This window comes from Chelonoidis abingdonii, chromosome 1 (assembly GCF_003597395.2).
Source record: "Chelonoidis abingdonii isolate Lonesome George chromosome 1, CheloAbing_2.0, whole genome shotgun sequence".
Classification (NCBI taxonomy): Eukaryota; Metazoa; Chordata; order Testudines; family Testudinidae; genus Chelonoidis; species Chelonoidis abingdonii.
In genome coordinates, this window is record NC_133769.1 from 4,552,158 (window position 1) to 4,565,608 (window position 13,451).

A 13,451-nucleotide genomic window follows, 5' to 3' on the forward strand; every position below is an offset into this window, starting at 1 on the left:
GACCCAACCATGAGCTCTGTATAGGTAGACCTCACTGCAGGATTGGAGCCATGGTTAATGGTGTGATGCTTGACCCATGAGCCACCATAGAACCTGTTTCCTTATCCTGTAGCTGTGCTGACTTTGCAGGGCTGAGAGAGGGGAAAAAGTAATAAAAACTTCTCTTAAAAGATGCTTTTCCCCTTATGTATTTCTGGTGCTCCAATCACCCCGGTGTCTAGGCAGCCATTAGAAACACAGATTGTAATTCACAAGTGACAAGAACTAGTTTTGGGGGGCACCGTGTGACATTTTAGAACACTGGGTCCAGCTTTCTCCTTCGAGACAGGAGCTGAAGAGGAATCGCTGCACAGGGACAACTCATCCCATCTCCACTCTATCCATCATAATAAAGATTATTGAAAGCCCTGTTTACAGCCCTGTGTGACTGGCTGGCTGCAGAGAGAACTGTTTCTCACTGATGAGAGCAAGAGAGAGGGAGTCTCTTGAACTTTGTTGTGTAAACTTGATTTTCAAAATATTTGTTGGATCAGAAGGCCAAAGTAAACATGCCTCAAGTAAACTCAGCATGACCTCTGCCTAGCGTGTGTCAAATGCAGCAGCTGGAAAATTAAAGGTGGGGTGAGTGGGGAGAGAAATGCAACTATCCTTTGTGAGATTTTTGTGTAAACCTGAATTGCGTAAATACTTGGAAAAGTGACTGTGGGATGCCAGATCTATTCCTTCTGTGTGGCTTTCTGGTGAGATCTGATCAGCTTCCAAGTCACAAGCAGATAGGCCAGACCCTCAGCTGATGTAAATCATAGAATATCAGGGTTGGAAGGAACCTCAGGAGATCCTCTAATTCAGCCCACTGCTCAAAGCAGGACCAATCCCCAGACAGACTTTTTCCTTCAGATCCCTCAAGGATTGAGCTCACAACCCTGGGTTTAATCATGCCAATGCTCAAACTACTGAGATATCCCTCCCCCACTATTTGTAGCTCCATTGATGTTAGTGGATTCACACTAGGTGTGGCTCTAAGGCCTTAGCCGCATCTTCAACTCTCTGGGATCCGAAAATCCTGCTGTGTTCACCTTGCCACTTGCAATCCTTGACACCAGATCTCACCACCCTTGTTTCATAATTAACACCATTTATATGAGTGGAACAACTCAGCATGAGTAGGGGTGGCAGAGCTTTGCCCTTTGAGATGGGTTCCAAAGGAGTTTTGCTTCTGCTCCTGACAAAGAGAGAAGGGGCACTTTGTGAAAGTCTGACCCAGGCTTTGAACAGCCTAATGTTCAGGGGTGTGTGGTTTGTGACTGTCTTTGATTTGGAGCCTGCTCTAATAGTTGCCTCTAATAAGACTTTTGCGCTCAGCACTTTGCTGAAAGTTCTGCATGTGATGGGTGAGCCAGAATGAAATCTAGCTCAGTCTCCGGTAGCTGTATTAGCTCTGCAGCACTCAAAGGACCTGAACTGGCTTTTGTTGAATAAGCAGCTATGAAGAGGAGGAGGTGCAGTGTCACAGGTCCTGGCTACCATGCAAATGCAACTATGTCAGGGAACCCAGTAACAATGGAGTTGTCTTCAAACATGGGTAAAACAGGGTTCTGTCTCCGGGTAAAGAGGGGAACTTAGCTGTGTGTTTAAAACCTATGCCAACTCCACAGCTGTCTCTTTAAACCTACACAGTTAAAGCACCAGTCAGAGTTTGTAGTGATGCGGAACAACTGTGTTGGGAAACTCCTTTACATGCATAGTGTAGACAGGCTAGAAGGACACAGAGTGCCAGTATATGTATCATCTTTGGCTGCACTAAAAACTGCAGCTCCAAGGGGTGAAATGGAAAGGTTTGGGTTCCCACTGGGGCTGAACAGAAAACAGTTTTGTTCCATGAAAGATTTCAAGGTTTCAAAATTTTGATTTCATTCTGATGCAGAAAAAAAGTTCCTGCCCTATCTGATTTGGAGCAGGGACCTAAACCTAGGTGTCCCATGTCCTAGGTCAGGGCCAAAAAACAGGCTATAGAGTCAGTGTCTCTTTCTAGCTCTCTCCTCTCTGGTCCTATGAATATTTAATTTATACAAAGTGGAACAGCACCAGGAGAAGAGGGAGGGAGGGACACTGGCTCTATTAGTTACTTCTAGGTAAGAGGTGACTATCAGAGAGAAAGGGTGGTTAAGGCACTGACCTTGGCTACAGAGGATCTGGGTTTAATTCCTATCTCTGCCACCCATTCCTTGGGTAAGTCACTGAATCTCTCTTCTACTCAAGTTTCCCATCTGTAAAAAGAGAATCATAATTCATTCTGTCTTGTCTGTTTGGATTGTAAACACAGGGACAGAAACTATGTGCTGTCATAAGGTATAATTCCCAAATCTGAACCTTAGCGTCCAAAATTTGGGTACCTGCATGAATTCCTCTAAGCTTAATTACCAGCTTAGATCTGATATGCTGCCACCAATCAAAACTCTTGAGTGTTTGATAAACTCTGGTCTCCCCAAAACCTTCCCTGGGGACCCCCAAGACCCAGATCCCCTGGATCTTAATACAAGGAAAGTAAACTCTTTCCCTCACTAGTACCACTCCTAGGCTTCCCCTAGAAGATCACTGTGCTTCAAACTCCATGAAACAGAACACAGAGAAATCAGGTTTCTCCTCCCTTCTTTCCACCTCCCTGGGTATCCCGGAGAGAGAGAATTCTATCTCTCCGTCTCCCCACCCACAGTCCTGAGGTGGTATCCAATCCCCTGGGATAAAACAAGGGAAACAGAAAAAAATCAATCAGTTGTCTAAAAGAAATCTTTAATAAAAGAAAAAAAGGAGAAAGTAAATTATCTCTGTACTTCAAGATGTAAATATTACAGGGTCTATAGTTTACCAGACAAGGAAGAAACCTTCCTCCAGTACCAATACAAATCAAATATTCCAGCAACTACGACTTATAAAATTAACCAGCTAGATCACATGTGCAAATAGAGAAACAAACAATTAAAAGCTAAATCGCTCGCCTGTCTACTTACTTGTTGAACAGAACTTTAGAGAGCCTGTAGTATATGTCTGGATCCCTTCTACTATTCACAGAGGGAGAAAAAAAAAAAACAGAACAAAGGACCCACACCCAAACTGCCCTCCACCCAGGGTTGAAAGTATCTTGTCTCCTGATTGGTCCTCTGGTCAGGTGTTTAGTTCCCTGTTTGTTAACCCTTTCCAGGTGAAAGAGACATTAACCCTTAACAATCTGTTTATGACATGTGCCTATATATATTGCCTAGCATAATGGGACCCCTGTCAAAGCCAGGGCTTCGTAATGCAAATACTCATCCATATCTGTGGCCTTTAATCCTTTACATTATGCTTACTTCCAATACATTTCTCTATTGTGTTATGGGGTGTGTGTGTGTGGCTGGTTATTAATCTGGCATGAGATTTCTGCCAGTCTTTTCTTTCCAGGAGGGTTCCTTTGTGCTGGTTTTATAGAGCAAGAGCAGAGATGAGAAAGGTGGCATTAGCAATTAAATATGCTCTGAGGATGACATGGTTTTGAAGGCTGGAGGGGTGGGAAATACTCCATAGTAATATACTTTTGTTTTCCTCTCCCTTTTCTTGTAGGACAAAATCCGCGAAAGGACTTTGAAAACACTTGCCGCTCTGCATCCTCACTCGCTTGGGAATACAAAACTTTCTAACCATGTCAGCGGCCATGTGGAAATGGACTTTCCTGATTTCCCACCTGCTCCTATCTACCATGATGTCATCCCTCGCTAGGCAACAGCCGCCTCATCCAAAGAGGCCCTTTGCCACTTTCCCCGGAGAGCAGGCAGAGGGGACTTTTAATCACTTGGTGGTTGATGAAAAAACTGGGCACATTTACTTGGGGGCCGTCAACAGGATCTACAAACTCTCCAATGACCTAAAAGTTCTGGTGACCCACCAGACTGGTCCAGATCAGGATAACCCAAAGTGCTATCCTCCGAGGATAGTCCAGACTTGCAATGAGCCCTTGACTCTCACTAACAACATCAACAAGGTGCTCCTGATAGACTACAAGGAGAACAGGTTGATTGCCTGTGGGAGCCTTTACCAGGGGATCTGCAAGCTGTTGAGGCTGGAGGACCTCTTCAAGCTGGGAGAGCCCTTCCATAAGAAGGAGCATTACCTCTCTGGGGTAAATGAGAGTGGCTCTGTTTTTGGAGTCATTGTTTCTTACAGCCACATGGATGACAATCTGTTCATTGCCACTGCCGTGGACGGCAAGCCGGAGTACTTCCCTACCATCTCCAGCAGGAAGCTCACCAAGAACTCTGAGGCAGACGGGATGTTTGCTTATGTCTTTCACGATGAGTTCGTGGCATCCATGATCAAGATCCCCTCAGATACGTTCACCATCATCCCAGACTTCGACATATACTACATCTACGGCTTCAGCAGCGGCAACTTCGTATACTTTCTGACCCTGCAGCCCGAGATGATCTCCCCGCCTGGCTCCACCACCAAGGAGCAGGTCTACACCTCCAAGCTGGTCCGGCTCTGCAAGGAGGATGCAGCCTTCAACTCCTACGTTGAAGTGCCCATTGGCTGCGAGAAGAATGGAGTGGAGTATCGGCTCCTCCAAGCAGCCTATTTATCTAAGGCAGGTGCCATCTTGGCCAGGTCCTTGGGTGCCAGCCCCGACGACGATATCCTTTTCACAGTCTTCTCCAAGGGGCAGAAGAGGAAAATGAAGTCCTTGGATGAGTCTGCTCTGTGCATCTTCATCCTGAAAAAGATCAATGACCGCATCAAAGAAAGGCTTCAGTCCTGCTACAGGGGAGAGGGGACCTTAGATCTGGCCTGGCTCAAAGTCAAGGACATTCCCTGTAGCAGCGCGGTAAGTCACGTGTTTAACCAGCCATGCTGAGCTCCACCACCAAAACTACTTCACGTGGCTGTTTTGTAGCAGGACAGCATGGCCTACTGAGTAGACCAGAGAACTAGCAGCTATAGCTGCTGGGTTCCATTCCAGGCTCTGCTACCAATTCACCATGTGACTGCTTTGTGCTTCAGTTTCCCCATTTGTACATTGGGGAGTATAATACTTTCTTACCTCACAGCAGGGTTGTGATTGTTAAAGAATTAGTGTAAGGTGCTTTGAGATATTCTGAGGGAATCCCCCTATTTACTTAGTTATTATTCCACAAAATAATTAATTAGGGATGAAATTCCACCTCCATCCAGAAGACCAGCACAAATCCTCTGCACCACTGAAACCTTGACCCCTTATGGTGGCACCTCTGGGTGGAATTTTACCCCAAAAATCTTAATTTGACGCAGAGTCTAAACTAATTTGCAAAGTGAGATTTGCTAAGAAATGGCTTGATATTTTTTTTAGGGGTCTGGAACATAGACCATTAACCCACTGAAGTCCCCAATTCCCAATGCAGAGACACTTCTGCAATGTCTGTGCACCAAAAAAATGATCAGGGAATAGCTTGAAGATCAGAGCTAAGTACTACAAGATTCAAGGGGAAGATTTGGGGGGGAGGGGCGAGGTGCTTGGGTTTATTCTGCAAATAAGCCCAAGCATGCTTGTGTTGACTGATCGTGTAGGCTGCACTTGTTGGGATCTGCCTCAAGCCAGGCAGTGTATTGCAGCCTTTGATATGCTGTACTGAAGTCAGCAGTACAGTGTGCATTGCATCGGGGCTGCATGTAATAGTTAGAGCGTCATGCTTTGGTTTTTCCGTCTTAATTAGCTCCATCAAGTGAGAGGCAAGTTCAAATCTGAGCAAAGGGAGAATGGTAAACACAGTGTGCTTCCACTGCCCCCCAGTCGAATGGCAGAGTCGGAACGTGAGCACTTAATTTGTGCCTGGGCTTGCATTGCTGAGCCTGGTACCTCGAGGCTTGGCAGGCAGTTAATAGCCCTGGCACCTCTGGGCTTGCTATATCAGTTATGAATGTAAAATAAGTGCCAGAGCTCCAGCGCCTCTTTCATTGCAAACTAAGCCCTATGGAATGTCCCCCAGTCAAGTGGCAGACTTGGAATGCCTCCTCTTTGATTTGCACGGTACCCACCCCGCTTTCTTCCGGGGAGTCCCCATTTGGTTCAATGGCAGAGAAATTTAGTCTGATTTAGTTTTTGTGGGTGGTTTCCCAGGATGCTTAGGCCACTGGCAGCGTAAAGGGGGCTGAAAGCGGGCAAAAATCCCATCTCTGCTCCTGGTAGAAAGAGGTCTTGGTGTAAATGAGACTCAGGCCTTCTCTTTGAATCGGATTCCTTCTGCCCATTGGAGCCCAAAGCAACCCTTTTGTTGACTCCAGTGGGAGAAGGATCAAGCCCAGAGGTACATCTGAGTTTGATTTTCCGGCGCATGGCCATTTCAAAGAGCTGCCTTTAGGTTGAAGCTGAGTACTTTCCGTTGGGGTTACTTGGTTGGGCCGCTAAACCTCCCCACATAGGGGTATATGCTGCCTGTAGACATACTCCTGCAGCGAGTCGTGCTGGGAGTTTGGGACGCTGAAACAAAACACTGAACCTCACTAACCCCATCATTTCAGTGGCGTTGCTAAGCCATAAAAGGGACAGTTAGCTCCCTGTGGTCCCTCTAATGAGTCCTTGCCGAAAACAACTATTAAATTGCATAGGAGAATGTGAGCAAAGAGTTGGCGGGAGAGCATGGCCTAGTGGTTGGAGCAGGGGACTGGGACTCTGTTCCTTTCCCAGCTTTGCTCTGTGACCCAGGCAGGGAAAGCTGCCAAAGCATTATTGGGCCTCAGTCTACATCTGTACAGTGGAGAAAGTGTGTAGAGAGCCCCGAATGAAAGGCACGATTCGGAGTATTGTTCGATTCTGAACTCTTACGTCCAGAAGCACTTTGCTCTGGAAGGAGCCCTCTTGATTTCAGTGGGCTGCCCCAGGGAAAGGTACTAACTCCTCAACTTAAATACAGCTGGCAGAACCTAGCCCCTAAGCCTGGAAAGTATAGTCTTTCAGTAAGTGGAGGTGGCTGCAGAGATGTCTGGGATGGACGTCTCTCTAGGGCTTTCTCTCCTTTGGTGATATGCCCCAGTTACAGCTCTTGTCAGCCATCCGCCAGCATGGCTGCATGGTTGCAGGTGTAAAATTGTGCAGGCTTTGCCTGTCAGCACAATGAGAATGAAGAGTGGCGGGCTACACTGCTGCCTCGCCATCAGAAACTGAAGTGCCCAGCTTGGCCAAAGGCCTCGGCTGACCCACGGGGTGGGTGGTGAGAAGCTCTGGGAATGCTGCAGTGAGACTGACAGAGATTAGGCAGAGCTGGTTGGGCTTTTAAGAGATGTGGTCAAACAAAGGTCTTGATTTTTTTGCCCTCCTATTGGTAAACCAAGAGTTCATCCCTAAACCCTACAGCAATAGCCCCCCACGCTGTAGACACATTGCTGTGAGCTGGAGCTCAGGGTACAGCTCCTCCAGCCCCATGTTTTTCGAACAGGGCAGCAAGCAGTTAACAGAAAATTCAAGTCCCCTCCCCCCACCTTGTGGCTGCTATCTTCTCCTTCCCCATGCAATGGTTGTTCACAGCCATGACCAAGTTCGTAGAGTCTTATCAGTGAGTCATCCCGGCGTGCGGCAGTAACAGGACTGCAGCATGCACACAAATAATCACAGAGCAGATGGGGAGGGGCGTGCTGCACTTGACTGCTCCAGCCAGTCAGAGCGCCTTGCTGCTGAGCCAGAGTGGCAGCTGTGACCGCTGGCATCAAGCGAAATGAGCTGTTGAGTTGGTGACTCATCTGGCCTGTGTGCACCAAGCCTCATGCTCATCGCTTGGGCAGAAGAAGCTGGGTCTGAGTCTCTCCAGCTAATGGCCCTAAGGCTTGGGCTGGCCTGGCTTGCAGAGTGAATTGGAGGCAAAGTACCAGATGCCATTGCTTACAAAATCTGTGTGTGTGTGTGAGAGAGAGAGAGAGAGAAGGTCAGAAAGGGAGGAATGAAGAACAGTAGATAAATGGATGAATGAAAGATAGTGCATGTTCCTTCCCTTTTAAGGGCAGAAGGCAGTAGTTACTCATCTGCAGCATAAATCAGGGAAAATTGGTCATTTTTTATGACTGCTCAGTGGCTTTTCAAACAGGCATTATTCACTTGGGTGATGAATGGTTCCAGGTAACGCTGCAGCATCCCCCTGTTCCGTCAGCACTGTGTACATATGAGATAAGAATAGCTTACATTTGAATAACACATTTGATCCCACAATACTCAGCGATCACATCACCGATCACCCTCTGTAACCCACTCTGCTAACCCTCCTTTGCCCTAGGACTGTAGGCGCGTTAACTGCCCATTTCACCTTGAACAGTCTCTTGGGAAATCTGCCAACTCCTGATCTGTTACACCCTTGTTCTGAGCGATGACATTGTAAGTCCCTTTCCCGGAGCTGAAGAAGAGCTCTGTGTAGCCCCAAAGCTTGGCCTTTTCACCAGCATAAATTGGTCCAATAAAAGCTATTACCCTCCCCGACCTCATCTCTTTTTTGAAATGTTTCATTCGTCACAATTATTTGTCACTTTTTAAATCCAAATGTTTATCGAAATGATTATTGACATTTTCCATGCATAGCAAAGTTTGGTAGGAGGTTGGCACTCCTATCATTTCAGTGGCTGGTTTGATAACAATTTTTTTGGGGAAAAAATGCATTTTAAAAACAACCACCACAAGTAGGTTTGCTTTTTAAACCGTGTGACAGGGAAACAACTTTAAACTTTCAAAAAGTTTCATGAAATGTAATTACATACCTACAGGGACCTGAGGGGGGAGAGAGAGAGACCAGCTCTACTGCTAAGGAGTTTAGGACAGGAAGTGAAGAAGAATTTCTTCTTCTCTGATAGAAACTATAGGAGGCATGCAAGTCTGTGACTGTAATTGCTCATGTTCGGATAACCCAGCATAACAACTGATACAGGGTGAGTGTTTGGGCCAGGAGTGCTGAAGCACCCTAAAAATGTGGGGGGCCCCACAGGAACCCAAACCATGCCCCCACTCCCTGCAGAGCCCCTTCTCCCTAAGATCCCACCTTCACACTGCTTCCCCTGGCCCTCGCACGGCCTCTTCCCCCTGAGGTCCCCTCCCACACTGGCTCTTCCTCCCCCAAGATCCCCCTCCCGCACTCGCTCCTCTCTGCCCCATCCTCCCGTTGCTTGCCCTTACAGCTGGTAAAAAGGGGAAGGCAATCGTAGCCATCCCACTTCCAGTGCTCCGTTCCAGTGCCTATGGTTTGGGCATAACGGATTTCCACAGATTTCAGGTGCATTGTTTCTCTCTCTATCTCTGGTACTTATAGGACCCCCATCGCTGTCATATTTGAGCGCCTCCAATCTTTTCAAAACATTTATCTTGTCAAGTCCCCAGTGCTATTTATCCCCATTGTACAGATGGGCACTGAGGCACAGAGAGACTAAGTGACTTGCCCGTGGTCACATAGGAAGCCTGTGGTAGAGGAGAGACTCCAACCCAGGAATCCTGAGTCCTAGGCTTACTCCCTAACCACTGGACTATTCTTCACAAGATTTAAAAGCTGGCTGCCTTCACCCACCTGGGAAATGCTGGCACCTTGAGCTACCGTGTGCTGTTGCTTTTATCATATTAAAAATCCTTAACTTATTTTAGGGGATGCCCTTCAGGATCCCACTCACCTGCCCGTTTGTCTTTCCTTCTCTCCCACTGGCTGAAGCCCATCAACATTATTGCTCCCAAGGATCAACGTTTTGGGGGGAGCCTCTTCTAGTGAGCCTCCTCCAACATCTCCTGGGGCAGCCTCCCCAAAGGGAGGATCTTTCCCAGAGCAAGGTGCTAGTTGGAGTCCACTCTCCGTTCTGCAGTACATCTTCAGGGCCCAGTGGAGCCGTCTACGGCCCATTGCTGCTGGGAACAGCCAGGTGGTCTGTTGCCCTGAAACACCAGAGCTGGATGGGATTGTAGCAGAAGATAGCACTGGTGTCATAGCACTTGCTTTGGAGACCCCAGGGGAAAGGAGGAGATGACCTGACTGGGTGCTGGGTGGGGATTGAAACCCAACCATGGTGTCTGGGGTGGTGATGTGGAAGGTTTCCTCCATTGACCCTCGCTATTCTGGAGAGCAAAGGAGTAAGCTCAGCTGCTCACCCTGGCAGCCACGTCTTTTCATCTGTCTGATTGGATTCTTATTTTTCACAAGCTCCTGCTTGATGAACTGCAGCATAACAAAGCCGAGTGCCTTAAATGAAAAGGTGTCACCTTAGCCACTGCCGCCAGGATACTCTAGTGAAATATCTGTCCAAGATAATCAAGCACCGGCCCTCAGCCACCACCTGACTGCTGTCTTTTGTGTGTGTTTTCGTTTGTCTTTTGGCAGGAAATGGAGTTGGACTGTCTAAATTACTGTATTCAGTCTCCTCTTGTTTCTTGTGGCAGCCCTGGACAAAAACCTTTCTGAGTCCAGGAGCTCTCAAAGGGTTGTACAATAATTTCCCACCACTGTAGGATAGTGGGGCTTTGGGGGGGCATATCTGGGGGGGCTTTGAAGTTATTCCCTGGTGAATGGCTTGGCTGGGAGGACAGCTAAAGAAGTGCTCGGATAGCCTCTTATTCTGAGGGATCAAAGTGTGAGTCACAGGGAGGCAGAGTTGCCAGGTAGTTTCTGCAGAGGAACGGTAGTCAGGACTCCTGAGTATATTCCCAACCCTCGCACTAACCTTTTTATGTGAGCTTGGGCAAGTCACTCATCCTCGCTGCATTGATGATGACAAGGCCAGAATATGCTTTGCAAGTGCAAAATGTTATAACATGGTGACTGATGGGTGCACCACTGTCCTGTGGGCGAGAACCAAGACTGCTTAATGGTGTGTCATAGACCCTCTGTCGCTAGCAGCTACAGGCAGAGGGTCTTATAGCTCAAGCAGTAGGGGGTTTGTACTTGTACTCATAACACAAGAACTATGGGTCACCAAATGAAATCAGTAGGCAGTAGGTTTAAAACAAACAAAAGGAAGTACTTCCTCACACAATGCACAGTCAACTGATGGAACTGTTTGCTAGAGGATGTTGTGAAGGGCAGCACTATAACAGGGTTCAAAAAAGAACTAGATAAGTTCATGGAGAATAGGTCCATCAATGGCTATTAGCCAGTATGGGCAGGGTTGGTGTCCCTAGCCTCTGTTTGCCAGAAGCTGGGAATGGGCGACAGGGGATGGATCATTTGATGATCTCCTGTTCTGTTCATTCCCTCTGGGGCACCTGGCATTGGCCATTGTCGGAAGATGGGACACTGGGTAGATGGACCTTTGGTCTGACCTAGTATGGCCGCTCGTATGTTCTTAATATAGGAGCAATTGAGTTCTATGCTTGCTGTTGTGCTGAAGATCCACGTGCCGTGTGACTGTGATGAGCAAGTGGCTGTGAATGTTAGTGTGTTGCTATTCATCTGTCCCCTCCCCTACATTGGGCTATCAATTTCGATTTCTGCTTTTGTTGGGAGAACAAATACCTGTCTTAGGAATAATAATACCAAGTTCTTACACCATATTTTTCATCCAAAGATTCCAGTGTGCTTTACCGGGGAAGGAAAGTATCATTATCCCCATTTTACAGATGGAAAAATTGAAAGAAAGAGAAACACGATTCGCTCAAGATCATGGGGTAGGTCAATGCGCAGCTCAGAATAGAACTCTGGTCTCCTGAATCTGTCCCGTGCACTGGCTACTGGACAACACTGCCACTTGCTAGTCAATTGTTCCCAGGAATCCCCACTTGGAGCATTCTGTCTGCAAAACAGAATCCTCCACAGAGATGGGTGGAGGTGTGGTAAGAAGTGCCAGCATTTCCAGAGACTAGGAGAAAAGTAGTACCAAAAGCAAAACCTTGTGTGGCCTCTCGTCTTAGCTTTCCCCTTTTCAGTCTCCAGGAACAGTAGGAAAGTGGTGGTGGATTATTGTACAGCTAAAACTTTTATTCAGTGCATAGGAAAATATCCGCTTCTCTTTGAAAAATTGATGGACAGTTGTGTGGCATTCCCATACTTTCATTGTATGCAAGGATGACGACTGGATCAGTTTAGGGCAAGTTCAGTAAGGGGTTCTGGCCTCTGCATTTTTGCACGTGTGATCCTTGCACCCATGTCGGTATGAGTTGAGCACTTTCTCATTCTGAGTAGTTCCTGATAGTAGTAGCCTGTCAACTTCCGTGGGACTAATTCATGTAACTGCACTCATCAGTGGGAATATTTTCGGTAAATCCCGCAGTGCAGATGTAAGCTGCACTAGCATGCTGGGGCTCTGTCTCTCTCTAGGGGACAGCATTGCAGTTTGAGTCCATTGGTGCTTCTGAACTAATAAAACTGCTCTTTTAGCTCAACCTGTAGAGGCTTATTATGTGTTTTAGATCCAGAGGTCTCAGGTTCAGTGTCTGCTGAGGCTGTGACCAGGGAGATAGTTTCGAAGCTATAGCCTTAGGGACTCTTCCATGATCCCCCCATTGGGAAGTATTCCTCCTATTCTCCTTTACATTTTCCTTCCACTTCATTCCATTACTCACAGTTCTTACCTTTTTCAGTTTTCCTAAATCCACATAGATTACCAACAGGGGACTCTTGAGCAGGAATAGAGAGGTTATTTTACCTTTATATTTGACACTAGTGTGACCATGGCTGGAACACTGTGTCCAGTTCGAGTGTCCACAATTCAAGAAGGATGTTGATAAATTGGAGAGGGCTCAAAGAAGAGCCCTGAGAATGATTAAAGGGTTAGAAAACCTGCCTTATAATGATAGACTCACTGTATTTAGCTTCACAAAGAGACAGCTAAAGGGTGGCGTTATTAGTCTATATTGACCTGGGAAACAAATATTTAATAATGGACTCTTCAATATAAGATAGAGAGGTGTAACATGATCCAATGGCTGGATGTTGAAAGTAGACCAATTCAGACTGGAAATACAGCATGAATTTTTAACTGTGAGTTTAGTTAACCACTGGCATAATTTACCAAAGGTTGTGGTAGATTCTCCATCACTTACCATTTTCAAATCAAGATTGGAGGTTTTTCTACAAGAGCTTCTCTAGGAATTGTTTCGGGCTGGTGCTATGGCTTGTGTTATACAGAAGGTCAGAGTAGATGATCACAATGGGACCTGGGACAAGTTCTTTCCCGTCTCTGTGCTACGACTCCCCTATCTGACCTTTACTTGCCTTGTAAAGCAGATTTGTCTCTAGGTGAAACATGCTATGGAAGGGCCACATTTATTATCCCTGCACTCTGGCAGAACGAGGACAGGGCTGGATGGCTAGAGCTGCTGAGTTCAGCGTCCAGCCCTGCCACTGACTTCCTGTGTGACTTCAGGCAAGGAACTTTACTTCTTTGTGCCTTAGCTTCTCCTCTGTAAAATGTGCCCAGCAATTTTTAACCCCTCCACTGAAGCAGCCATGCAGGTTAATTAGCTGATGTACGTACAGTGTACTGAACACATGAAGTAT

General features: G+C 46.8%; 1 protein-coding gene across 2 annotated transcripts in view; it reads left to right on the plus strand.

The window, feature by feature from the left end:
- PLXNA4 (plexin A4) overlaps nucleotides 1-13,451 on the plus strand; it is a 677,576-nt gene that overhangs the window by 35,866 nt on the left and 628,259 nt on the right. For both annotated transcript variants that reach the window (XM_032805231.2, XM_032805232.2), the window contains exon 2: nucleotides 3,598-4,855. In XM_032805231.2, the coding sequence (XP_032661122.1) occupies nucleotides 3,677-4,855 (1,179 nt within the window). In that variant the 5' untranslated portion in view covers nucleotides 3,598-3,676. The remainder of the gene's footprint in view (nucleotides 1-3,597; nucleotides 4,856-13,451) is intronic.